At 42.3% G+C, this 25,350-nt stretch overlaps 1 protein-coding gene across 8 annotated transcripts in view; it reads right to left on the bottom strand.

Moving 5' to 3' along the window:
- Positions 1-6,688: 6,688 nt before the first annotated feature.
- Positions 6,689-25,350, bottom strand: part of RUNX1T1 (RUNX1 partner transcriptional co-repressor 1) — a 220,292-nt gene continuing 201,630 nt past the window's right edge. For all 8 annotated transcript variants that reach the window (XM_075353092.1, XM_075353091.1, XM_075353098.1 and 5 more), the window contains 2 exons: positions 21,854-22,044; positions 6,689-10,611 (listed from right to left, as the gene is read on the bottom strand). In XM_075353092.1, coding sequence (XP_075209207.1) covers positions 10,336-10,611; positions 21,854-22,044 — 467 coding nt within the window. In that variant the 3' untranslated portion in view covers positions 6,689-10,335. The remainder of the gene's footprint in view (positions 10,612-21,853; positions 22,045-25,350) is intronic.

Here is a 25,350-nt window from a genome sequence, read left to right as displayed (position 1 = left end):
TATAAGTGGGATAGTAACGCTGATGTTGGAGTCATCAGCACTGGCCATGTTCATGGAGTACTTGCAGTGTGACGCCTTGGCAAAACCAAGGTGTCACAGACCTGCAGAAATACAGCAAAGAGCAGGTCATTCTCCTCCTTGGTAACCTGATCCCACACCAGTGCAGCAGGAAACACCCCCCCCCCCCCCCCAGTGTGAGAGCAAAACAGAGCAGGAAAGGAGGGGCTGGAGGAGAGTGTGTGGGGAGAGGGAGAGGAGAGGAGCCCGGAGTTGTAGCTCCCGGGCTGCTACAGAAGCGTGCTCCAAAAGGGCCGGGACAGGCTGTTAGTGAGGAAGGGACTTGGTGACCGGGGCAGGGTAGTGGCCCGCCGGTATCATAGTATCATAGTATCATAGTTTTTAAGGTTGAAGGAGACTCTAAGTCCATCTAGTTCAACCCGTAGCCTAACATGTTGATCCAGAGGAAGGCAAAAAAAACCCAATGTGGCAAACAAGTTCCAATGGGGAAAAAAATTTCCTTCCTGACTCCACATCCGGCAATCAGACTAGTTCCCTGGATCAATACCCTGTCATAAAATCTAATATACATAACTGGTAATATTAAATTTTTCAAGAAAGGCATCCAGGCTCTGCTTAAATGTTAGTAGTGAATCACTCATTACAACATCATGCGGCAGAGAGTTCCATAGTCTCACTGCTCGTACAGTAAAGAATCCTCGTCTGTGATTATGATTAAACCTTCTTTCCTCAAGACGTAGCGGATGCCCCCGTGTTCCAGTCGCAGGCCTAGGTGTAAAAAGATCTTTGGAAAGGTCTCTGTACTGTCCCCTCATATATTTATACATTGTGATTAGATCCCCCCTAAGCCTTCGTTTTTCCAAACTAAATAACCCCAAGTTTAATAACCTGTCTTGGTATTGCAGCCCACCCATTCCTCTAATAATCTTGGTCGCTCTTCTCTGCCCCCTCTCCAGTTCAGCTATGTCCTTCTTATATATCGGTGACCAGAATTGTACACAGTATTCTAGGTGCGGTCGCACTAGTGACTTGTACAGAGGTAGAACTATATTTTTTTCATGAACACTTATACCTCTTTTAATACATCCCATTATTTTATTAGCCCTGGCAGCAGCTGCCTGACACTGTCCACTAAAGTGAAGTTTACCATCCACCCATACACCCAAGTCTTTTTCTGTGTCTGTTTTACCCAGTGTTCTACAATTAAGTACATAATCATAAATGTTATTTCCTCTACCCAAGTGCATGACCTTACATTTATCTACATTAAACTTCAATTGCCACTTCTCAGCCCAAACCTCCAATTTACATAAATCTCCCTGTAATATAAAATTATCCTCCTCTGTATTGATTACCCTGCAGAGTTTAGTATCTGAAGGAGATCCTGGATCACTGCAGGGGAATGGACTCCCCGTTCCCGGCTGAGGAGGAAAGAAAGAGATAGAGTGGAGAAAGAGGCACCTGGCTGCAGGGAAAGAACTGGGGTCTGCTGCACCGTGTGTAGGACTTAAATACCCTCCGTACCGAAGGCTGTGGACTCCGGCAATTTCTGGTTAATTCCTGGCTCTGTGTGAATTTTCTTGCAAAGCGAACTGTGAGTAACAACATCCCCCGGTCCAACCGGGCGCACAGCTCTCAGACGGTCTCCATCTCCGCCCTGCACCACCTCACCGGGGTCCCGGGACACCAACACCCTACCCGTGGAGTGAAATCACCACCTTGCTGCCCACCACCATCCCCGGGATCCATTTACCGGCAGCGGCGGTGCTCCGTTACCTCACCGCACACCACGGGTGGCGTCACGGACAATCTCCCTTACCTAATTCCCTTCTTATTGTGGAGCCTGGGATCACAGACCGGGTCACGCCACCGTGATACCCACAGAAGTAACCCCGTGGCCTGGATCTGAGTACCCCTTATCCCTGGGCAACACATTTTGGCGTCACGAACAGGATCGAACCCATCCACTTACCAGTGGAAGTGCGCCTCGTCCCGTCCGTCAGCGGCGTCCCGCTGAGGAAAAATCCCGAAGTCCGCCATTTTAGCCGCCATTTTAGGCGCCAAAAACAACAGCTTGGCGCCTTCTTCCCCGAGCGACGGGCGCAAAAAAGAGGCTCTGCCCCCTGAAAACGCGGACGGAAGCAAAGCTCCGGAGGACCGGAAGCGAAAGGAAAACTTTAAAAGTTGCTAGAAGGACTGCTCCCGAGTACCAAGGGGGAGCAGTAAGAAGGAACTGCAGTTCATGTGACCAGGACTGTAAAGGCAGGGACACCAGGACTTTGCCTAATTCCGTTCCTGGACAAGCAGTAGCCGCAACCCCCATGACATGTCATCTGGCTCCGGCAGTCCCGCCCGGCCGCAACGGTGATGACGTCGGCCCCGGCAGTCCACCCGGCCACAGCAGAGGCGACACCCGATTGGAAGTCTGCCTCAGATGCGGCGCCTGCCGCTCCCAGGTACCCCGTCCCGGCTGTTGAGCAGCTGGAGTGCACCTGCAGAGAGGAGCAGGCCAGTGAGAGATGGAGCCCTCGGCAGTTAGCGAGACCGGTTGTAGCCAGCGCCGAGGGCATCTGAGTGGGCCTGGCTCCTGAGCAGGAGGCAGAGCACGGAACTCGTGCCCCGTACTGGGAGTGGCGGCAGCAGTAGCAGTGGTAGCGGAACATGGACGGCTACCCGCAAGTTTAAAGTTGACTATTTTGTGGACTGTCACCCCTGTTGAGCATCCTCAAGTTCCCGGAGGATGCCATCTGCACAGCAGGTGAGGGGGGGCAGGATGGTTGGAGTTTAAGAAAAAGTAACTCCCGATGTGGGAAGATGATTAGTTGTAATGTGTGCACTTTCTTTTTCCCGTTACAATAAATGTCGGTGCCCAGACAGCCCGAGGACGGGCTGTGTTTTACCAAGGGGGTGTGTGACGCCCTGGCAAAACCAGGGTGTCACAGACCTGCAGAAATACAGCAAAGAGCAGGTAATTCTCCTCCTTGGTAACCTGATCCCACACCAGTGCAGCAGGAAACACCCTCCCCCCAGTGTGAGAGCAAAACAGAGCAGGAGGGGAGGGGCTGGAGGAGAGTGTGTGGGGAGAGGGAGAGGAGAGGAGCCCAGAGTTGTAGCTCCCGGGCTGCTACAGAAGCGTGCTCCAAAAGTGCCAGGACAGGCTGTTAGTGAGGAAGGGACTTGGTGACCGGGGCAGGGTAGTGGCCCGCCGGTATTGAAGGAGATCCCGGATCACTGCAGGGGAGTGGACTCCCCATTCCCAGCTGAGGAGGAAAGAAAGAGAAAGAGTGGAGAAAGAGGCACCTGACTGCAGGGAAAGAACAGGGGTCTGCTGCACCGTGTGTGGGACTTAAATACCCTCCGTACCGAAGGCTGTGGACTCCAGCAATTTCTGGTGAATTCCTGGCTCTGTGTGAATTTTCTGGCAAAGCGAACTGTGAGTAACAACATCCCCGGTCCAACCGGGCGCACAGCTCTCAGACGGTCTCCATCTCCGCCCTGCACCACCTCACCGGGGTCCCGGGACACCAACACCCTACCCGTGGAGGGAAATCACCACCTTGCTGCCCACCACCATCCCTGGGATCCATTTACCGGCAGCGGCGGTGCTCTGTTACCTCACCGCACACCACGGGTGGCGTCACGGACAATCTCCCTTACCTAATCTCCTTCTTACTGTGGAGCCTGGGATCACAGACCGGGTCACGCCACCGTGATACCCACAGAAGTGACCCCGTGGCTTGGATCTGAGTACCCTTTATCCCTGGGCGACACAGAAGCAGCACAACACAGCACATGCATCATGCATGGAGGCCCACTCAGTCGTAAAGTGGTGTTCTATAGAGCGACTCACCTGTGCATGCTGGAGAAGAAACTCCACTTTTACCTGCTGCTGCTCACTCAGTGTCTTCATCTTGTGCAAGGTGAAGTTCCACCTTGTTGGTTTGTCGCATATGAAGTGGTGAGCAGGAAGGCAGATGTTATGCTACAACACAGATAGGCAAGCAGCAGCAAGCTGAGTACACAGAGGTGCATCCACTTTCTGCAGAAGCTCTGACATCTCGGGCTAATACTTCAAGAACTCCGGCACCATCAAATTCAGCACTTAGCCATGCTTACTGGTCCACGAATTGGTGTTAAGTGGACCTTGCCACTTATGGTGTTGCGCATGCATACCTTATTTTCTCCGCAACTTGTACATCCACCTGCCAGAATGGCAACATTTCAAAGGCCAGGAATTTGGAAGTGCTGCCATTCAGGACCAATGCTCATGGGTGGGTGGGGGGCACTTTCTCTTTTCTCCAGTTTTTGGGGGATGAACGCTTCCATGGAATGGTGTGTGGAGATGCTCGGTGACACAGCTGGTGGTGGTGCTGTCACATACTCTCTTTGCAGGGAGTCAGATGGCCCTGTTGCTAGGAAGAGGGAGAAGGAGGTCGCCAAAGTGGCAGAAGAAGAGGGAGCAGGAGAAGCTTCAGATCTTTCCTATTTTTTTCAGGTGTGTACTCCACTGCAGCTCGTGCTTTGCATTCAGATACCTCACCATCCAACAGCCCTTGTGATCACCACCTCTTCCTTCAAACTGGGCACGTCACTTGGATGGCCTTGAGGACCTTATTATCTCCTGCATCATCTTTCACCTACTCCTCACTCCTGCCCTCCTTGTTGGTCTGCACACTGCCGAAAGCTGCTGTAGTTGGCACCTCTGTTTCATCATCATCATCATCATCATCATCATCAGAGATGTGCTGTGGTGATCCGCTGACAGTGTGCACTAGCCCTTCCACATCCTCATCGTCAAACTGATCAAGTGATTGGACATCAGTGCACTCAATCTCTGCCACTTCTGTGGAAGGCTAGGTGGATTGCCTGTTGAACCCCAGCCAAAGAAGTTATTAAAAAGCTGAAGTGACTGCTTCATAACTTGGGGCTCAGGCTACTTGCCTCATTTCCTAGGGGGTGAGATGTAAAACAGATGGCAATGGGCCAAAAGTACAAACTCTGTGATTTCAGCAGGGGACCAGACGGAAGACAAAGGAACTGGAGGAACTCTCAGCCACCCAATCTAAACCCGCCTCTACTTCTTCTGACCTCACCATTGTTGATTGGTTGTGCTGCAGCCTTTCATCAAACATTATTCAGCATCGAACGCCAAACTTGACCACAGACTTCTGTGAGAAGTCTATGTTTGGAGTTCATACCGGACACCCAACGTCCAATGCTCAAATCCGAGATATACAGTTCAGGTTCGCTTATTCCTATCACTTATAAAGTATAAAGGCTTCCTCATAGCCCTCCAAATATTATAATAGCCCCTACATAACACTCCAAATAGTATAATGACTTTCACATAGCCGTCCAAATATAATAGCCCCAACATAACCTTCCATATAGTATAATGGGCCCCACAGTGCCTTCCATATAGTATAATGCTTCCACCATAGTCTTCCATATAGTATAATGGACCCCACATAGTCCTTCATATAATATAATGCATCCTTCACAGTACTTCATATAGTGTAATGCACCTTCCATAGTCCTCCATATAGTATAATGCATCCCATAGCACTTCATATAATATATTGCACCCTCCATAGACCTTCAAATAAAATGCACCCACCATAGTCCTCCATAATGCACTCCGATAGTCTTATAATGCACACCCCATAGTAATCCATATAGTATAATGCACCCCATAGTTATGCATACAGAATAATGCACACCCCATAGTCCTCCATATAGTATAATGAACACCCCATAGTCATCCATATAGTATAATGCACCCCCATAGTTCTCCTTATAGTATAATGCACAGGACATAGTCCTCCATGTAATAATACACCCTCCATAGTTTTCCACTTAGTATAATGCACCTCCATCATCCTCGATATAATATAATGCACCCTCCATCGTCCTCCATATAATATAATGCACCCCTCATATGATATGATGTACCCTCTACAGTCCTCCATATATAATGCACTCCCCATAGTCCTCCATATAGTATAATGCACCCCCAGAGTCCTCCATATAGCATAATGCAACACATAGTCCTATATATAATATACTTCACCCCCATAGTCCTCCATATAGTATAATGTACTCCCCATAATCCTTCATACAGTATAATGCATAGACCATAGTCCTACATATAGTAAAATGCACAAACCATAGTCATTCATGTCGTATTATGGCCACCGTGTACTCACCTCTCCTCAGCCCCCTGCTGCTCCACTCTTGGAGGGAGCGTTCTGAAGCTGTGGCTTCACTGCACTGAACAGAGGGCATGATGAAGTAACATCATCGTGCCTGCTGTGTTGAGCTATGTGATGTCAGATGCAGCGGGAGAATGATAAAGGAGGGAGCGGACAGTGACGTGATCCTAAATCAACATTGCTTTCAATTGTATCCACATGTGCAATGATCATACAGTTGAAAGTGTGATGACGGGAGGAAGTAGCAAAGGGTTGGTCTTCCTGAACCCATAGCGGCCGCGTGTTCTTCCGCCATTGGCAGTACACCACTGCTCTGAATATGTGACATTTAGGAGGTATGTCGCACCTGGTGATGAAGAAATGAGTGGCGTCTCACCAGTTAGCCCCAGCTAATAGTTTGAGAATCATTGTTCTAGAGAATAACTCTCCCACCCCCAAAAATGGAAACAATATAATACTTCGTTTTCATGTTTTTATTACACAGTAAAGAATACAACAATACCTGAATCATACTTTAAAGATTCACAGGTTGACAGACCATACATTACAGTCCAACTAAAGGAAAAGAATAAACGAGAACCCACAGTTCAGACATAGTAGACTTGAAAGCTCAAGATTATGCTGACAAAAGCATGATGTCTACCCCACCCCCCTGTTCACCCAGTGTTAGTCTACCATTAACTTGTGGTACATGTCTGAAATAAGTATTGCACAACAACTTTTTTTTCACAATAACGTTGCAGAACCCAAAAATAAAAATAATAATGATTTAGAAAAAAGTACTTCATTTCTGCATTTCAACAGTCTCCAATTTGATTTACTGTCCTCTGAAGAATTCGGACAACATGGAGTCACCTTAGCCCACCCCACCCCAACTTTAAGTATTCCAGAATTAGGCATGCTTTGCATTAGTAAACCAGCCTTGTATTTTAAATCCCCAAGACATGCACCTACACAAATTAAAGCTTAAAAACAGAAAAAAGGAAAACAAAAGAAAACAAGACAATAGGCGGCCCTATCACAGGTCACGAGTCATGTGACAGGATAGAAGAGAAAGACCAGAAGGAAGAAGTAGAGGGGTAAGAGATAGAGAGAGGGGTGCCCTAAACCTATCAGCGACCACCATTCAGTTATATCCAATGAAGAGAACATTTTTTTTTAATTATTTTAATGTGTTATACCTACAAATTATACTCTCACGTAGCCTGCATATAAGTGACAAGCAAAAAAGGAAAGTATTTTTTTATCTTTTTATTAAGATAATGAGGTCTGCTTTGTTACCAAGAAGTGATATGGTTTGCAGCTGTATGAGCTTCGCTTTTGGTATCTGTTTTTTGTTATGCCCATTTGGTTTGACTAGACCAGTTTCGATAGCTACTGGTGCAATATACATGCTGTCAGAGGTAGAGTGAAACTTTTTGCCACTGAGGAGACTGTAGCAAAATAGAAGGAAAGAAAGAAAGAAGAGAGAAGGAGAGCTCAACGTTAGGAGGAGGGAAGTAGTATCTGATGTCACTCAGGGTGCCCTGAATTAAAGTAATGAGACATATTGGTTTGAACCCATATTTTACACAACAATAGACGGTCTACGTTGGTTGACAGATGACATGATTTATGGAAAATTCCAGAATTTTTGAGATTTTTTTCCATTCCTTCCTACACTGAACATACAAGAGCTCCAACAGAAAAGACTGTCCAGTGTCTCACGCAGACAATAAAACACAACTCAATGGATCCAGGGAGATCGGTCCAGGAGCACCGTGGCAAGAAATCACTTGTTTCAGGGGTCCTGGTCATGTGCTTCAATCCCCTTGTACAGTATGTTTAGCCTTTGGCTCTTAATAAAAGATCGGCCATGACTGCGCTCAACGGAGGCATCATCAGACCGGATTCAGAATTCAGAACAAACCAAAAATATGACGAACAACATAAACAAAAAAACATGATAAAAGTAGAGTAAAAATACTGCATTATGGTAATACATCACAATATACAGGTAATATACCTGTAATCTCCGCCTCGAGTGTATAGTCTGCCCCAAAGACAAAGCACACAACCAGGCCCTACACAAGGAATAAGCATAAACCACAAAAATAAAGCTACACATCCCATGACGCTTCCCTCTCACTTATCAGATGTAGCACAGATGGGCTGATATTTTGGATTTTCCTTCATTTAGACTGTTTTTTTTATTAGTTTTTTATTTTTTAGCCTGGTCTGGACACTGGACATTAGAAGAAGAAAAAAAAAGATCAATGAATTCACACTGTACCTTACTGGACATGTTTAACCTGCTGATCTTTTGGAATATAGTATTGGTGCTTTAAGAAATTTTTAATTTTGGTCCTTAAGATCAGTCTTTGGCTGACTTCCCTTTATGTTTAATACTGTATGACCCGACATTCAGCAGTTAAAGCCGTCATTCTACACCTCAGCATTTGGAAAATCTAATTATCATATTTAAAATGAGAAATACATAGCCTTACAGCAATACACATGCACTGCCCTTTAACATTTATGTGATATTTTGTTTTTGTCTTTTTTTTTTGCTTTTTTTTCCTTTTATTACAAAGTCCCTATTTGTGAATCTTTAAAAAAAGATAAATAAAAAAAAAAATAATAAAAAAAAAAATTCACTATGGCTCTATGCTACTGATAGATCGAATGGTGAGGTGGACTTAAAAAAGGAGTTTTCCAAAATGAAAAACAAAAAGAAATGCATGCCTAGGGAGTCATTGTGACAGTGCAAAAATACATTTATGTACATCCCTCCTACAAAAACACCAATAGGTTAGCATTCCGTGAAGCATGCTAGATTTCAGAAAAAAAATCTTATAACAGAGTGAATTAGCAGCTCCGGTAAATAGCGTTATTTTTTTTTCCTTTCTTAAAGACAAAAAAAAGGGCTGTTTGTACTACTAGAGATTTATCACTTACATTTACAGATATAAAAGCAGCATAGAAAGAGACGGGTTTCTCACCAGCTAAGAATAAAGAGGTTAAATGTGGGCATGATTAGAGAACTACGATGCATCTTCACATTTGTCCATCACATTTACAAGAAAAAACACCATTGGGGAGAACCTCACAGGACAGGAGTGTTCGAAACACCGAGAGAACTACTTAGCTTTTAAGTTGAAACGGTATGGGATGGAAAATTATTTTTCTGGTTAAAAGTGGGCTGGAGCTGAAGCCACCGTGTAGACATAATTTTATCATTTTGTCACTTCCAATAATAAAAAAACAAATTATAATCTTAGAACAGACCCGATTGTCTTTGTGGAACCTTGGGAAAAAAAGGGATTGAGCTTCGAAAAGTTTGTTTTGGGGGCAACTGTTTGGTGTCATGATTGCCAACTTGCTACTATTGGACAAGACCATCCCATATCAAAAGGAAAGAAGCCTTTTCCATGATGGCATTTTTTTTTAAATATATATATCCCACTGCAACTCATCTTTCATCATGTTGACCTGGATAGTACTGTATTTATTTCAGAAAGAAAAAAAAAATAATGAACATCTGTGGTTTCTTCCAATCTGCTGCACATTTGTGAGTTTTTGTAGCGGGTCTTCAAAGTTCAGTTCGTAACCCATGGACGCCATTCATCTTCTTGTTAAAATGTCTACTGCTGTATCCAACGCTTATGCCCTTGAGGGGTTCATCTTGACTTTTTTTTTTTTGTGTGTCTTGCTATAAAGAACAATGTGATTTTATTTTTCACGTGAGCAGTTTTTGCTCTCAACAGCAGTTAGCAATCTCTTGGTTTGCCGTTTGGTAAAGCATTTGTTAATGAGGTCATCTAGTTTTAAATCCCAGCTACTGTAAAATACCAGGGAGGAGGTCAAATCTAGCATTGTGTTATATTCTGTACTCTCTTTTCAGTTTTCTAAAGAAAAAGATATCTTTGATTTCCATAAGAAGTCATTGTGACCCGTTACTGGCCTTCACTATTACACAACTACCGTAAGATAAAAGTAGTCCACTGTTATTGTAGCAATGAAATATGATACTTCATTTAAATCTTTGAACATCTGAGAATGAGGACTTGGTTTTCATTGAGTCTGTAAAGTTTTTAAAGAAATTTTTGTCTTTGTTTTTTTGTTTTTAACGGGCAGCTGTCTCTATGGTGGACGGTGTGCCTGGAGTGGTCGATCGCGGAGTAGCTGCTGGTGGAGTGTCAATCGGGCTTCCTGCACCGCTGCTGGGCGTAACAGAGGAGCTGACTGCCGGAGTCTCTCCCTGCTGTTGAGCTTGAATAGTCTGTCCACAGATATGGTGATGTTTTTCCCAGTCTTTGTGCTGACAAAACGATCCACAATATCGGGCAGTATTACAGCCGCTGCAGGTTTCGCTTGCCTTTCTCCCACAGTTCCAGCAACTCTACAAAATATCGAAAGAAAAAACAAGAAAATTCCATAAGAACATTTAATGGTTTAACTGTTGTTCATTGCCTCAAAGAGTAACATTAAACGAACTGTAAATTACAAGCACAGGTGGAAAAAGTACGAAATGTGTTCTGAACACATGGTGAGACATTTGTGCAAATCCACTGAATTTGCCTTATTATAGTGAAATTGCAAAATGCTATGTAAACAATCTGCTCTGGTTTTTCTACAGCAGATGACAGAAGACGCTACCAGCAAAGACATGTTCTGACTTACAAAAATACATTTTTTTCTTTTTTACTCTTTCAAGTTACTTTTTCAAGCCTATGAAATGCGTTTGATGATGCCACCGTCTTTCCTTCATCTGACAAACTTTACTTGAAAGTTTGCTAAGCTTTGATTAAAAAGAAGTCTTAAAATAGAAAAAGGGGATTGGCACATGACAAGAACTATATATATATATGTATATATATATATATATATATGTATATATATATATATATATATATATATATATATATATATATATATATATATAAAAATAGATAGATAGATGCGCCATTGAAGCCATACTAGAATGTTGAACCCAGGGTCAGAAAGCATAAGTATTAAATATGAATAAGAAAGGAGAACAAGGAGTATATAGTACAAAGTATAAATAGTTAAAAACACAGGATGACAAGAAATCAAGGATTGGGAGGTAGAGTGGACAGAAAGATGAAACCACTCAGACTGTAAATATAAACTAGTATCAAGCTTTAAGCACAAAGAAATATATAAAGGTCTAGAATGAATTCCCAAAGGAAAATGTAATTAAAGTAGCACAGTGTGTACCTATAAGAGGGATAATACTACTGACCCAAGATGGAGTGCTAAAAACTACTACTTTAGTAAACCCAGTCTACCATAGAGAGAAATAAATCCCAAAAGTAAAAGCAGTGACCGGGGCATGTCTGCAACAATGCGCACATACCTGTAAAGGGAGAGACTGAGAGTGATGTGAAGTAGCAGCCTGGCAATGAAGCGTCCCAATGCACATTTCGCTGCAGTTAATACAGCTTAGTCATGGGGAAGTGCCATGAACAATGTACAGTATTTTTATTAAAAGCGATAGACTGTAATTCCAATCTCTTTAACTTCCACCAAGGAACCTGGTGGTTCTCCTGAGGAAGAAGTGTGACCACTTATTAAACCACCGTTCATCTGGACAAAGTGCATTTGTCTCTATTACTTTCCAGCAGCCCAGTCATCATCATACCATTTTCCTGGTTCTCCACCAAAGGAACCTTTGCAGTCCCAAATTTAAATGCTAATAAGCATATTTTCAGGGGGGTATTTATATCTCTTTTGTTGTACCACCGCCAATTCAAACATGGAAAAGTTCTAGTCTATGGGCATCAACCCAAGTTTTGAACCACACATTATTTAATGTGATCAAGTTGACCATTCACGTTGATAAATGTCAATGACAGTTATGAGACAAGAAAGCATTAATATTATATATTTATATGACACCAGCATATATCTTGGCACTTAAGCGTTCCATACATCATACACCCAGATCAGTTTAGAATATAATATAAGGATGTACAATGTAAATAATATGTGAAGAAGTTACATGTGAAGAGAGAACCTAGGCCATACTCGGTTACAATCTGTGAAGTTGATCATACAACTTAAGGCTGCTTTACATGGTACGACCGATTGTGCGATTTCACAATCGATCGTACCCGCCCCGTCCTTTTTGCGTCACGGGCAAATCGCTGCCCGTTTCGCACAAAGTCAGTAACCCCCGTCACACATACTTACCTCTCGTGCGACCTCGCTGTGGGCGGCGAACGTCCACTTCCTGGAGTGGGAGGGACGTTCGGCGTCACAGCGACGTCACACGGCCGCCGGCCAATGGAAGCGGAGGGGCGGAGATGAGCGGGACGTAAACATCCCGCCCACCTCCTTCCTTCACATAGCCGGCGGCGGCCGCGTGACGCAGGTGAGCTGCTGTTCATCGTTACCGGGGTGTCACACGATGAACAACTAAATTAAACGATATTATGGAACCTAGTGAGCAGTACACGACTCACGATTTGTGAGCGATACTGCGTCGCTAGGAGGTGTCACACAGGCCGGCATCGCCACCGATGCCGGATGTGCGTCACAAAAATCGTGACCCTGACGATCTATCGCACGATAGATTGTCTGGAGTAAAGCAGCCTTTAGATGGCTGTAGAACGAAAAATGCTCTGGCCAATTATTTACTTGACAGCCATCTTAGCCAAATCTCCCATACACAGGAGAGCTTCTCCTGTGATCTCTAAAGCTGGGTTCACACATAGCGACAGCGACATTACATTACATTACATTTTCTGTGACGAACAGCGACCTTGTAAGTTGCTGTTATGATCGCTGCTTAGCTGTCAAACACAGCGACGCAGCAGTGATCATAACGTCGCTACATGTGCAGAGAGCAGGGAGCCGCGCACACTGCTTAGTGCTGGCTCCTTGCTCTCCTAGCTACAGTACACATCGGGTTAATTAACCCGATGTGTACTGCAGCTACATGTCACAGTGCAGAGAGCAGGGAGCCGCGCACACTGCTTAGCGCTGGCTCCTTGCTCTCCTAGCTACAGTACACATAGGGTTAATTACCCGATGCGTACTGCAGCTACATGTGCACAGAGCAGGAGCCGGCACTAGCAGCAAGAGTGGCGGAGGCTGGTAACGAAGGTAAATATCGGGTAACCAGGGAAAGGTCTTCCCTTGGTTACCCGATGTTTACAGTGGTTACAGCTTACCGCAGCTGCCAGACGCGGGCTCCTGCTCCCTGCTCGCTTCATTTCGTCGCTCTCTCGCTGTCACACACAGCAATGTGTGCTTCACAGCGGGAGAGTGACGACGAAAAAATGAAGCAGGACATTCAGCAACGAGCAACGACCTCACAGCAGGGGCCAGCTCGTTGCTGGATGTCACACACAGCGACAGCGATGGGACGTCGCTGCAATGTCACAGAAAATGGTGACGTAGCAGCGACGTCGTTGTCGTCGTCGCTGTGTGTGACACCACCTTAAGAGAAAGCCGCCAGATAACATCTTGAAAGGCGGCTTGTCTCCAGGAGAACAATGTTATCGGCAATCTGCAGTGTCCAATGACATTTTCATCAAGGATCAGTTGTCCGGCTCCCCCCCTGTTGTGTGAACCCACTGATATCGGTGGGTTCGAACAACATCGGTCATGAGAAAAATGGGTTGATAGTAGAGGTTGGAAGAGATAGGGAACCGATTAAGAAACTCTTTGATAGCCTAGATGAGACAATTATGGACAACAGCTTAGGTATTAGGCCAGATAATAAGTTTGGTGGGTCAGATAAGTTTGCCAAGTGCTTTTGGAGAGTTGGGTAACGGTGAATAGCATGAGGTTGGGAATTATAGACGCTGCCTTAATTTAGAGTTGGGGCTCTTCATGCTGTCACGTTCTACCCCAGAACTCAGACCTTTAGAGGCAAATACCACCATTAATATGGCATTAAACATGACATTCCATAGTCCTATATATATATAAAATTGGAAGCGCAGTAAATAGCCATAATATGTCCGTTAACTATATTCATGAGTCGTTATAATGAGTAAAACTCTGAAAAACCAAAATAGTAAAAAAGAATAAACATTTTATAAAGCTCTAGAAATACTGAATTAAAAAAAATGATTAAAATCTATATCTGCCTGTAAAATTGTAGAATGGTCTAAATGAGACTTTAGAAGGTACTGGAAAGTTTGCCATGTGGAAATATGGTATCTGTCCAATACTTACTGGCTCCATCGGATTAAAATCAGATGTGGCTCCATTGAAAAGCATAGAGTATACAGAATCAACCAGATAATTACAAATGCATGTGCTGGAACTTTTATTTTCTTCTATTTCTAAAATTGTTCCCATCTTTTGAAAACACTTCAAAATATCCCAAGAAAAAAAAGTTTCCAAACACAGAAACAGATGTTTTTTTTTTTTGTTTGGTAGTTAAATGTTGAGGTTGTAGACTGGATGTCTGGCATCACCTGCTATTAATTCACTCCTTCTGGTTTCAGGTTTACATTGTCTAAACTTAGCCGAGTTTTGGAGATGTCAAAATCTATTACTACACGCAGAAAATGGATTCAGGATATATTTACTTTTGCCATACCATGCAATTTTTCCCATATACTTTGTTAAATCACGCAACAATGGGCTTTTATCGATAGGCTGGGAGCACATAACTGCGACTATTCACCAGACATCGCAGTAAAACATGGAAATTATTCATTTGACTTGTTCAGTATTATAGGGTCAATCCATGCCTGAAAAATATTTATTTCTTTAAGTACTAATTAAGGGGATGGAATAACATTTGATACCTCAGTGCCAGGCCTCACAAAGAATTAGAAGATGTATTTACAATTTTGAATTTTTTTTTAAGGTCAGTTTCAGGCAACTGTGATGTATCCACAAGACCGGACCCTCTTGCGTTTCTACAGAGCCACACACACATCACTGTAGGGTTGTAAAGTCATCTAAGCCTGGATTCAGATGGCTAGAATATAAAACAGACCAACCATAGCTCTATTGAATGACATATAACTATCGCCTTTAAATAGTTATTTAAGTTTGGTTTACGATGGCTGAAATCTGGCGACCTGACCCACACCGCCTACCAATACACAGTAGATCATCGTTATCTAAGCCTGGTTTCAGGTGGTTGTAGTAAGTCCTCGAAAAGCAAACCTTCCACAATTTTACTAAACCAAGTATAGATGACCATATGGTTTTAGAACAATTTAAGTCCCATTCAGTTTGGACTTGTGGCTGTTTAGCACAAGGTAGTATCACATGCATAATATTAAAGGGAATCTGAAACTACCCTTAGAGGTGAAAAGGGGAGGATAGCCTTTAACACTAGACTGAGAACATCAAGCTTCTTCTTTACATAGGTTGAAAAATAACATAGGTCCGTCAAGTTTAACCTTTTTTTTAAATAGTGATGTAGTGTCTGCCATTACTATCTCTTGCAGTTGGGCATTCCACAGTCTGACTGCTCTAATTCTAAAGAACCCTTTCCTATTGAAGGGTTGTCCACTACTTTCTTCCAAGGACCTTACAAAGTACCAATGGACATTCATTGTGTGTGCACTAATGGTGATTTCAACAGCTTAAAAGGGTTGTCCACTACTAAAACAACCAATTTGGATTCCACTTGTTTCCCCTAAGTAATATAATAAAGCCTATACTCACCTCCCAAGACTGATATTCCAGTGGTTACGTGACTTGTGGTGCTGGTACTCACGTGGGGTTGTGATGCCACGTTAGCCCTACATACAATCATAATTGTTTAATTTGTACCTTTGTGTCTGCCTCTTGTGGGATTAGACTGGGATTTTTCTTTTCCCTCTCTCTTCTCTCCTCCCCCCCACAAAAATCCTTTTTTGTGAACATCTAGTAGCACCTTGTTTTTAATGAGTGTTTTTTCTTTAATGACTATTTATGATATAATTATTGATTAACTAATAAAAAATATACTTTTATCTTTAGCCATTTGAATCCCCGTTGCTTTTCTTTGTTGTTTCTAATATCTGATATGTAGTGGCTTTATGATTAATGGGTTACCTGATATATGAGATGTTGTGCATCAATTTATTTTTGTTGTATTCTACATACAATCAGTGCTAGCTTTCTTCTCCTCACCTTCGGACTAAACGAGCAATCAACATGAAGTGACCACAGCCGCTTGGCCCACTTCCTGCTGATTAACTCGTTTGGTCCAAAGGCAGGGAGACAGAAACCGGCACCAATTGGATGTGGGGCTAGCATGATGTCACAAACCCTCCACGGAAGCTCCGGTACCTCAAGTTGTGGCACTGCTGGAACAATGCAGGCACGGGTGGTGTGTATAGTTTTTATTATTTTACCTGGGAGAAATATGTGGAATCAGAAAGGGTTGTCCTAGTAGTGGACAATCCTTTTAAGCTGTTGAAAGCACCATTAGTCCACACACAATAAATGTCCACTGGTACTTTGTAAGGTCCTTGGAAGGAATAAATACTATTCCAGTTTTTTGGATTCACCACACTCGTTTGTATTACATCTCTTTAATCTCTCTATTTCATGTACTAAATTGATCAAAATTTGACTTTTCAACCCTCTGCATTTGTCCAAATACTTAAGTCAATAATTTAATAAGACTATTTAAAGTCTACTATTAATAAAATATTATTAATATTAATATTATTAATATTAATAAAATAATAACTATTAATAAAATAATCTCCAACTATTCCACCAATGTAAATGAGACATGGACAACACAATATTTGTCGCAGCTCATTGGGCTATGGCCACATCTTGCCTAAGCCTACTACAACATCTTCTATAGCATGATGTACAAATGAGGTAGTAGAATATCAAATTCAGAACTACTACATTGAGGACTCAATCAAAATAAAGTCATCATAATGTAGACCCAAAAGTACTGGTCATTCGATATTTTGTAAATGGAAAAAACAATGTGTCATGTTGGTCTTCTATACTGCAAAAATCACCCTGTGAGATGCTGCAAGGAATGCCATATCCTTGCTGTCCTAATGTAAATCACTTAAATCTGAAATGATAGGAAAGAAAACTTTTTAGGCAATAAGAATATATTGTCTATCTTTGGACTTAGATGGGTACTCTGGAGAGTTATCAAATTGTCGTGAAGAAGTGCACATGTAAAGGACCGATGCTGGACAGGAGAAGGTCAACTTCAGTGCATCAGGCACTATACGTATTTAGCATGTGTCTGGTTAATCCAAATCTTGCAAACACGTGCAATATAAAGTGTCTTTCACATTAAATAGAGCTGTTAAGAGTTATGACCACATTCATCAGTCATGACTCACCCCATCTCCCGCTTTTCACCTTTGCCCTCCTTCTCTGTCATTCTCTATTAATGTGATTGCCAATTGTTCTAAAATGCTACACTATTAGCTATAATAATGGGTTATTACATGGATAAAGCTGGCCACAAATACAAGACAGGCGTTTTACTTTCCTCATCCTAAAGTAGATAAATTCAGGGACTACATTTTAACTTTAGTTAAAAAAAAAACCTGTGACCTATCTAATGAGGGTTTCATCTAAAGGCTGAAGTTTAATATCCTCAATAATCAAACAGGAAGCAGGACCTAATAATAGTCAAATCCAATAAATAGAAGAACAATTTTAATCAAGCTAGTGAAATAATAGGAGTAAAATATGACATAAGATAAAATAGTTTAAGGTGATCAGAGATCAGATCTTCTGGAACCTGAAAGCAAGTGTTGAATTCCTCTGCAGCATCCCCACAGGAGCGATAGAGCATTAGTCTCTATGGAGGACTGTGGCTTCACAATGCATTAGATGAGTAACTGTCATGGTTGTGTCACGTGTGACAGACAGTCATGTGGTTTCTGGCCATAGAAGGTCACAGCGTTTGGCTGCGCAGAATGCTCCCTGACTTTCTATTGTTCCTGCTGTCAGTATTCATTGGTATAGGTAGCTTTCCTGCTGGATTCATCTCTCTCTCTTTTGATCCCAGCAGGAGCTCGACTTCCATCCAGCTGTTGATTGTCAGTATTTCCTTGGCGTTTAAATACCCCTTCCTTCCTTTGGACTGTGCTGGTGATATTTTCAGTTCCTTCAAGCTGAGGTTGCAAGCAGATGGTTTGTACTAATCTGTAGTATTGTTGCTGGAAGTTATGCTGAACTTCTACTTGAGTCATCTAATGAGTTCATGCTTTTTCCCCTGTGTGTCTCTCTTGTGTCTTCTATAGTTGTTTAGTAGGGTTGACAAAGAGCTCATCCCATCCGTTCCCTATATATGGCCTAGCATTAGGGATACCTATGGTCAGGTATCCGGCTCGGCACATACTGTACGTGCAGAACCTATCTAGGGTGGTGAGGGACCCCAGGGATCAGTAGTAGGTTTGGTCAGGGGTCACCATCTTCCCTTTCCCTAGCGACAGGGTTTCCCTTCCCTTTTGCCATACGCTTTGTACTTCCCCGTACTTAACGTGACAGTAACTCACTGCATGATATTCTGTCCTTTGCTTGAAAATGGGTACTGCCAAAATTGACATTTAAAGTCTGATATATGTGAATTCAAGATCTATTTAAAAACTCTGGTAAGCTACTGGCACATGAGTGGCCACTTCCAATTATTCAATTATTCTTCACCTGGGTGCCATACATGTCAGTGTCAAGAATAACCCTTAAAGATATATAAAATTTAAACCATCTATACAGATAGACTTTAGGAACAGTTCTACAACGTTACAAATACCTAATGAATGCTGTGAACAGGCACAGAAACACTCAGTTGTTCTCATACTTTCCCTTTAAAACAAGTAACCATAGAGGGATAACATATTACGATTACAGAACAAAGACCCGATTGAATGTGTACAAATATGTTCATCAATATCTGACTTGTTAACATGAAGATGCCAAGCCAATTATGGGCTGCGCTCATTTGATTCCTGCATGGAGCAGTTTGCTTCCCTTTAACTCCCTTCCTGAGAAACTGTCAGATGTTGCAAATCAATTCCTTTTGTCTTTGGGAACTCATCTGCTATGCATTAAAATGAAACTCTGGGCATCTACTGATCCCACAAGGGTCTTTCATCCTCAAAGACGTCTGCAACAAATTAAATGCTAGCTTTGTCTATTAAGACACAGTTACACGTTGAATTTGGAGCTCAGTGCCAGTTTTTTTTCTTGTCGCATAGTTTTGTAATTGGAGCATTTCAACTTATGGTTTTATGTACAATTCTCATATCTACCTATTGATGAAGCATATTCAACAGCTTGTACTGCGTGGAATGGCAAATTAAAGGGTTTATCACAACTTCTGCATTTACTCTATGTGACTGCAGATTGGAAGATCCTGGCAGCGTTCATGATGCTAAATTTCTATAATCTCTCTATGTGAAGATTGCCATTTATTACCAGAGTAAGCGGGCAGTCATATGACCACCAACATGTGACATGTATATTGGCAGTGACGTGCCGACTATGTTTTATAAGATGCACCAGATTATAAGACGCACCCCATATTTAGAGATAAAAATAGAAAAAAAGGGGGTTCGTCTTATACTCCGATGGTGTCTTACCGGATGGGATCGGCAATGGTGGTGGAGCAGGGTCACAGGAGGCAGAGGAGTCCTGGAGTAGGGGAATGCTGCACAGGCACTACAGTGGGGGCTGTGCTGGCAGCGGTGGGGGCAGTGCTGGCTTCAGAGGCTGTGCTGGCTGTGCTGGCTGTGTGGCGCAAGGGCGGTGCGGTGGGTGCCCCAGATGCTGCTGGCAGTGCAGGCTTCAAAGAAATGGTGCCTGGAGATGGCGCATGCACAAATTGAGCTCTTGGCTCAGTGACAAGCCGAGATCTCAACTGCACATGCGCCACCTCTGGGCACCATTTTCCCTCAGTCCGCTGCTGGGAGATCAATGGGCCAGAGGTGGCGTGTGCGCAGATGAGATCTTGAGCTGAGAGTTCCAACTGCGCACACACTGATTTTGAGCGCCATTATTTGAAGCCGCAACGTTAACAGAGCAGCTAGGACACCCACTGCACCGCCCTGCTCCGCAGCCCGCACAGCCCCCACAGCCGCCCGCACAGCCCCCACAGCAGCCAGCACAGCCCCCACTGCAGCCAGCTCAATTCTCCACCTCCCGGTAAGCTACATTCAGATTTTAAGATGCACCACTCATTTTCCTCCCAGATTTTTGGGAGGAAAAGTGTGTCTTATAATCTGAAAATTACGATACTCATCGGGTTCTAACAACAGAAATGGTCACTTGACTATCTAGCTAACTAGTAGAGAAGAGTGGACGCGTGGAAGTTTGGTTTGGTGGGTTCAGCCAGACTTTAGATACAAGTTTGGTTTGGGACCGGGACTTGACCTAAACCCCAGTGGAAGTCATTAAGTGGTCAGTGCTGGTCTCTGCCCACATGCAGCCAGCCATCAACAGATCAATTCTGGGTGCGTGTGGGCAGGGTTTTTTCATTTTGTTTGGTTTGGACACTACATCCGATTATTAAGAATATTGTTGTTAAGCCCAGTGGGAGCCGTTCAAACACTGCAAGCGGCTCACACTGCATTTTTTATTTTTGTTATGTTTATTTAAGTTTACATATTTTAATATATCTGTTGTAATCTGGGTTTTTGGGTGTTCCTCTGGAGACCTTATTTTGATTGTACCTACCCTAACCTACTGTATCCTAATCTATCCCTTGTTGACTGTGAGCCCTCGTGGGCAGGGACCTCTCTCCTCCTGTACCGGTCTGTGTCTTGTACTGTTTATGATTATTGTACTTGTCCCTATTATGAATACCCCTTTCACATGTAAAGCGCCATGGAATTGATGGTGCTATAATAATAAATAATAATAATAATAATAAAGATTGTCTGATTTATCCCAGACATAGTTATACTTCAGCTTTCGGTTATTAGTTGGCTTGCACTGGGCTGAGTATTGAGTGTACCCGTGCACAGCGATGCTTGCGTGAGTGGTTTACATATGTAAAGCACCCGGACTCTTTTTTTTTTTGTAAAGTCTGTGTTTGATACCAACATCGAACCTCAGATTCGTTCAACTCTACTAACTAGCATTAGAAATTAGTGAACCTGAACAGTAACGTTTGGGGTTTGCACCGAACATGGAATTTACAAAAACATCAGAGTTCGGGTGCTTTACGTATACTAAGTACTCGAACGAGCATCACTGTGCTCAGGTATGATTGGTGCTTGGCCCAGTGCAAGCTGCTTGCAGTGTTTGATGGCTGTCACTGGCGGTAATAAAAGCATTATTGCATATAGGGTGCACCAAAAATAAAAACCGGGAAAAGCTCAGGAATTTCTGGCTGTTTGTGGGAGAAGAGCCAAACTCCCCAATGAGTGACTTCAAATAGGGTTCAGGTCAAGTCTGGGTCCCGAACAGAACTTTATCTAAAGTCCGGCTGCACCCACCAAACGTCCATGGGTCCACTCATCTCTATCTAGCATCAATTTAATACAAATAATTCTATATATATATAAAAAAAAAACTTATAGTGGTCTAGTTCAGCTTTAAAAATATACCACACAATAGTTTTGGATTTTCTTTTCTGGAATGTGTCCCTAAAACACAAAATTATTATTCACAGCAGACACAAAGATGGGGCCTGTGACTTTGGCTGGCGTTTCTATGTTTTTTACCTCGCTTGAGTCTTCTTGTTGGTTAATGACGGAGAGTGCATCCTCTGCAGCTTGCCTCTTTGCTTCTGCCACTGTCCTTTCCATTTTTGCTCTTTCTGTAGTAATCATCTCATGTGCTTTTCTTTCTGCCTCCGACACTGCCTTCTGCAGCTCTGCCATCGCTTGTCTTTTCACCTCGTTTACTGCTTCTTCTGTAAGATAAGTAGGATATTTCTGTAAATCTACATACTATGGGGAGGTCCATAAAGAACAATGGAGAACCAAAACTGCTCACTTATAAGAATCTGTGTGACAGAAATACCCGATACCTGAAAAAGGGCATGAACTATATAAATGGTGTTCTCTAACCATGGTAAATGCCTGAATTTTCCATAATCCATCTTCAGTAAAATAGCTGCACTTACACTGCAGGGGTCATTAAACAGTACATATACCCAGAGCACCTTGAATGCAGCCACTTTGTACATTGATATGTGGATGCAGTTGAGTACAATGATAGGCACATAGAAAATTGGGCTGAAGAAGAAAAAACAAACAAGAAAACTGTAAACTTCAATCACACTACTCAGTGTATTACTGTACTTAGCCATAATATTTCTAGAGTTCTATTAAAAGGGAATAAGTCTAATAACAATATATAACAGACAGAAAAATTATATAAATTCCCCTAGAGAAAGCAATAGTGTTGACGAAGACTCAGATTTCTACGGGAAGTAGTGAGCATGCTCCATAAGTGTGTGGAGTTTAAAGGGAATCTTTCAGCCAGGTTTGGCTACCTCATCTGAGAGCAGCATATTGTAGGCAAAGAGATACTGAATCCAACTAAGTATTATTTAGATTACTGGGTGCAGCCATTCTGACACAATCTAAACTTGTAGCTGATAGAGCTGCCCACGCCCACACCAGGCTCTCTATAGAAGATTGCACATTGACAGTGAGGTGTCAATCAGAAGAGCATGCCGAACTGCTAGAGTAACATTGTAGTCCAAGCAATGATTAGTCCTGCTGCTTAAACAAACAGCAAATAAACAACAGATCAGACCTTGAAAAGACAAGCATCCCTGAGTTCTCTGTGTTTAACCCTTGGAGCATGTTGTTTTCAGCTTACTTAGTGACTATTGGACTTTAAATATGGGTGACCTATTTTTTAATATTCACCGTGGCTGAATTCGCCTTTTTATATAAAATTTAGATTAAAATGTATGGACACGTTAAAGGGAACCTGACAGCTGATACATGCTGCCCGATGCAAGGGTAGCATGTATCAGACAGTGGGTCAGGGATGGACATATCATTGGTGCAACCTGTGCAGTCTTATAGGGGCTTAAGAGGTAAAAGGACCCATTTCTACTTCCAACGCACGTGGAATTGTACATTATGATGAATGATTAGATTGCCAAGGGCCCATATATTGTTCCTGCACAGGGGCCCTTATTTGTCTGTGCCCGCTGGTGCCATGGGTGTATGATATTAGCCATTCCTTCCCTATACACGCATACAGGGTGAGAACTGTCACTCCAGGGCAGTGGGCAAAGAGAAGCCACAGTAGACCTGCCTGTCTAAATAGTCTCCCATGCCGCTCGGCTGTTGAACTATATTTTCTCCCCAAAATGCTGCAAGGTTTCAGAATTAAACATGTATGGATAAAATCATACAGCAAAGGTCTAATAAGCTGCCAGTGGATCGGGCAGCATGTATCAGCTGTCAGATTCTCTTTAAACATCAGCCTATTATGAGACACAATGGTCAGTATGAAAACTGCAAGATTTAATTTTCTTGTTTTTTTTTTTTTTAAACAACACTAAAGATGGTGGATCACTTGGCACAACCTTGATTCATGCTCCAGGTCACTGCTCGCTGGCCCTGGATATGAAACGCGCAAATAACCTAAGATTCTGTGTTCCCGCTGCCGTGTTTGATTCACCGGCCTGGCGTGACGTCATGTGTGTGGTGTGCGGTGTACAGGTGTTGGACACACCAGCATGATCAATCATCAGTTGACCTGGGGAACCTGGAGGGTAGGGAGATTCACACATGTCCTGCACACTGCCAGTGACCACTGACTTGGACTGTGGACCGAGGTTGCACGGAGCAATCTGCTCAGCTCTAAGTAACTCCATCAAATATTTTTTTTTCAATATAATTTCGTACTTTCTAATCATAGATTCTATTTTTGGACCAGTAGATATGTTATAAATTTTTGATTAACCTTAATGGGTTACACCTAGCGTTGAGCGGATAGTTGAAAATCCGGATACGGCGGCTACCCGGTGGGGTGAAAAAGAAGTCCGGATCCGATCCGGAGTTCGGCCCTATATATTTCAATGGGGAGTGGAATCCGGGGACGAAAGAGAGAGAGAAAAAAAAAAATCCCGAATCCGGATCGTGCAGCCGGATTCCCGGGTCCGGGTCAGACCCGGATCGGATGCTGAAACCGCGCGGATCCGGATTTTTACAGTTTGGGTCCACTCAACACTAGTTACACCCCAACGCATAAGTGACCAGCATAATTTGTATCACACTATGGTATATACATACGAACAACAAGCTGTAATCAACATGTACAAACACATGTATATATATTTATAGAAAAAAATTCATTTTACAGTAAGGCTTTATTAAATCACTTATTTTGATTTGCAGATTTATTATAATATACCAAGACTTAAAAACACACATTGAAAACATAATGTACTAATTGCTCAATTGTCATTACGATGTACAATACTGCCTAAATTATATTTCACGCAAGGCAGATTTTTTTTAAATTGCTCAAATGAAAATATTCTTTAGGAATCAGTTTTCTGATTTCTTTTTTTTTAATTATGACACCACACAAAGAAAATATCATGTTTTTCTACAATACATAGAAATAATGTAATAAACAAATTTTAATTAAAAAAAAAAAAAAAAATATATATATATATATATATACTTTTTTTTCTCTTTATTTTTTTTTCTGCTCGCTTATTCATTACATTAACAAAGAAAGACTTAAATACTTCATTTAAAGAAAAGATCTAATTTAATTATCATGGAAAGATATCTTCCACTTGATCCAGTTTATCTAATTTTCATCTTTATTCAAACCAAAATGACAATGAATAATTGAAAATTTAATAAGCAGTAATTATTAACTTGGCAAACGTTGTACCAATTAACACTCTATTAAAACTAATTATGACATGTTTCATTCAAGTGTTTTCACCTAATTGTTTCACTCGCTTAAAAAGCACCTTAATTAAATGTTCTGTTTAATTAAGAACATAGATTTCTAATAGAATCATATTACCAGATATTAAAAATTAAGAACAAATGAATACGTCTCAGGAAGCGATCTTTAAAGACACTATCTGCAAACCACCAAAGATATTAATATTCCCACACACCATTAGCAAAACATCAGAACATTTTTTTTTTTAATTTCTCCTCAAATTTTAAATTATAGAATGCAACTATAAATAGAATTTAGGGTAAATATTTAGAATTTAGAATAG

The sequence above is a fragment of the Anomaloglossus baeobatrachus genome, chromosome 6, assembly GCF_048569485.1.
Source record: "Anomaloglossus baeobatrachus isolate aAnoBae1 chromosome 6, aAnoBae1.hap1, whole genome shotgun sequence".
In the NCBI taxonomy this organism is placed as follows: domain Eukaryota; kingdom Metazoa; phylum Chordata; class Amphibia; order Anura; family Aromobatidae; genus Anomaloglossus; species Anomaloglossus baeobatrachus.
The sequence above is the reverse complement of the archived record's forward strand: the minus strand, read 5'-3'. Positions and strand labels throughout refer to the sequence as shown.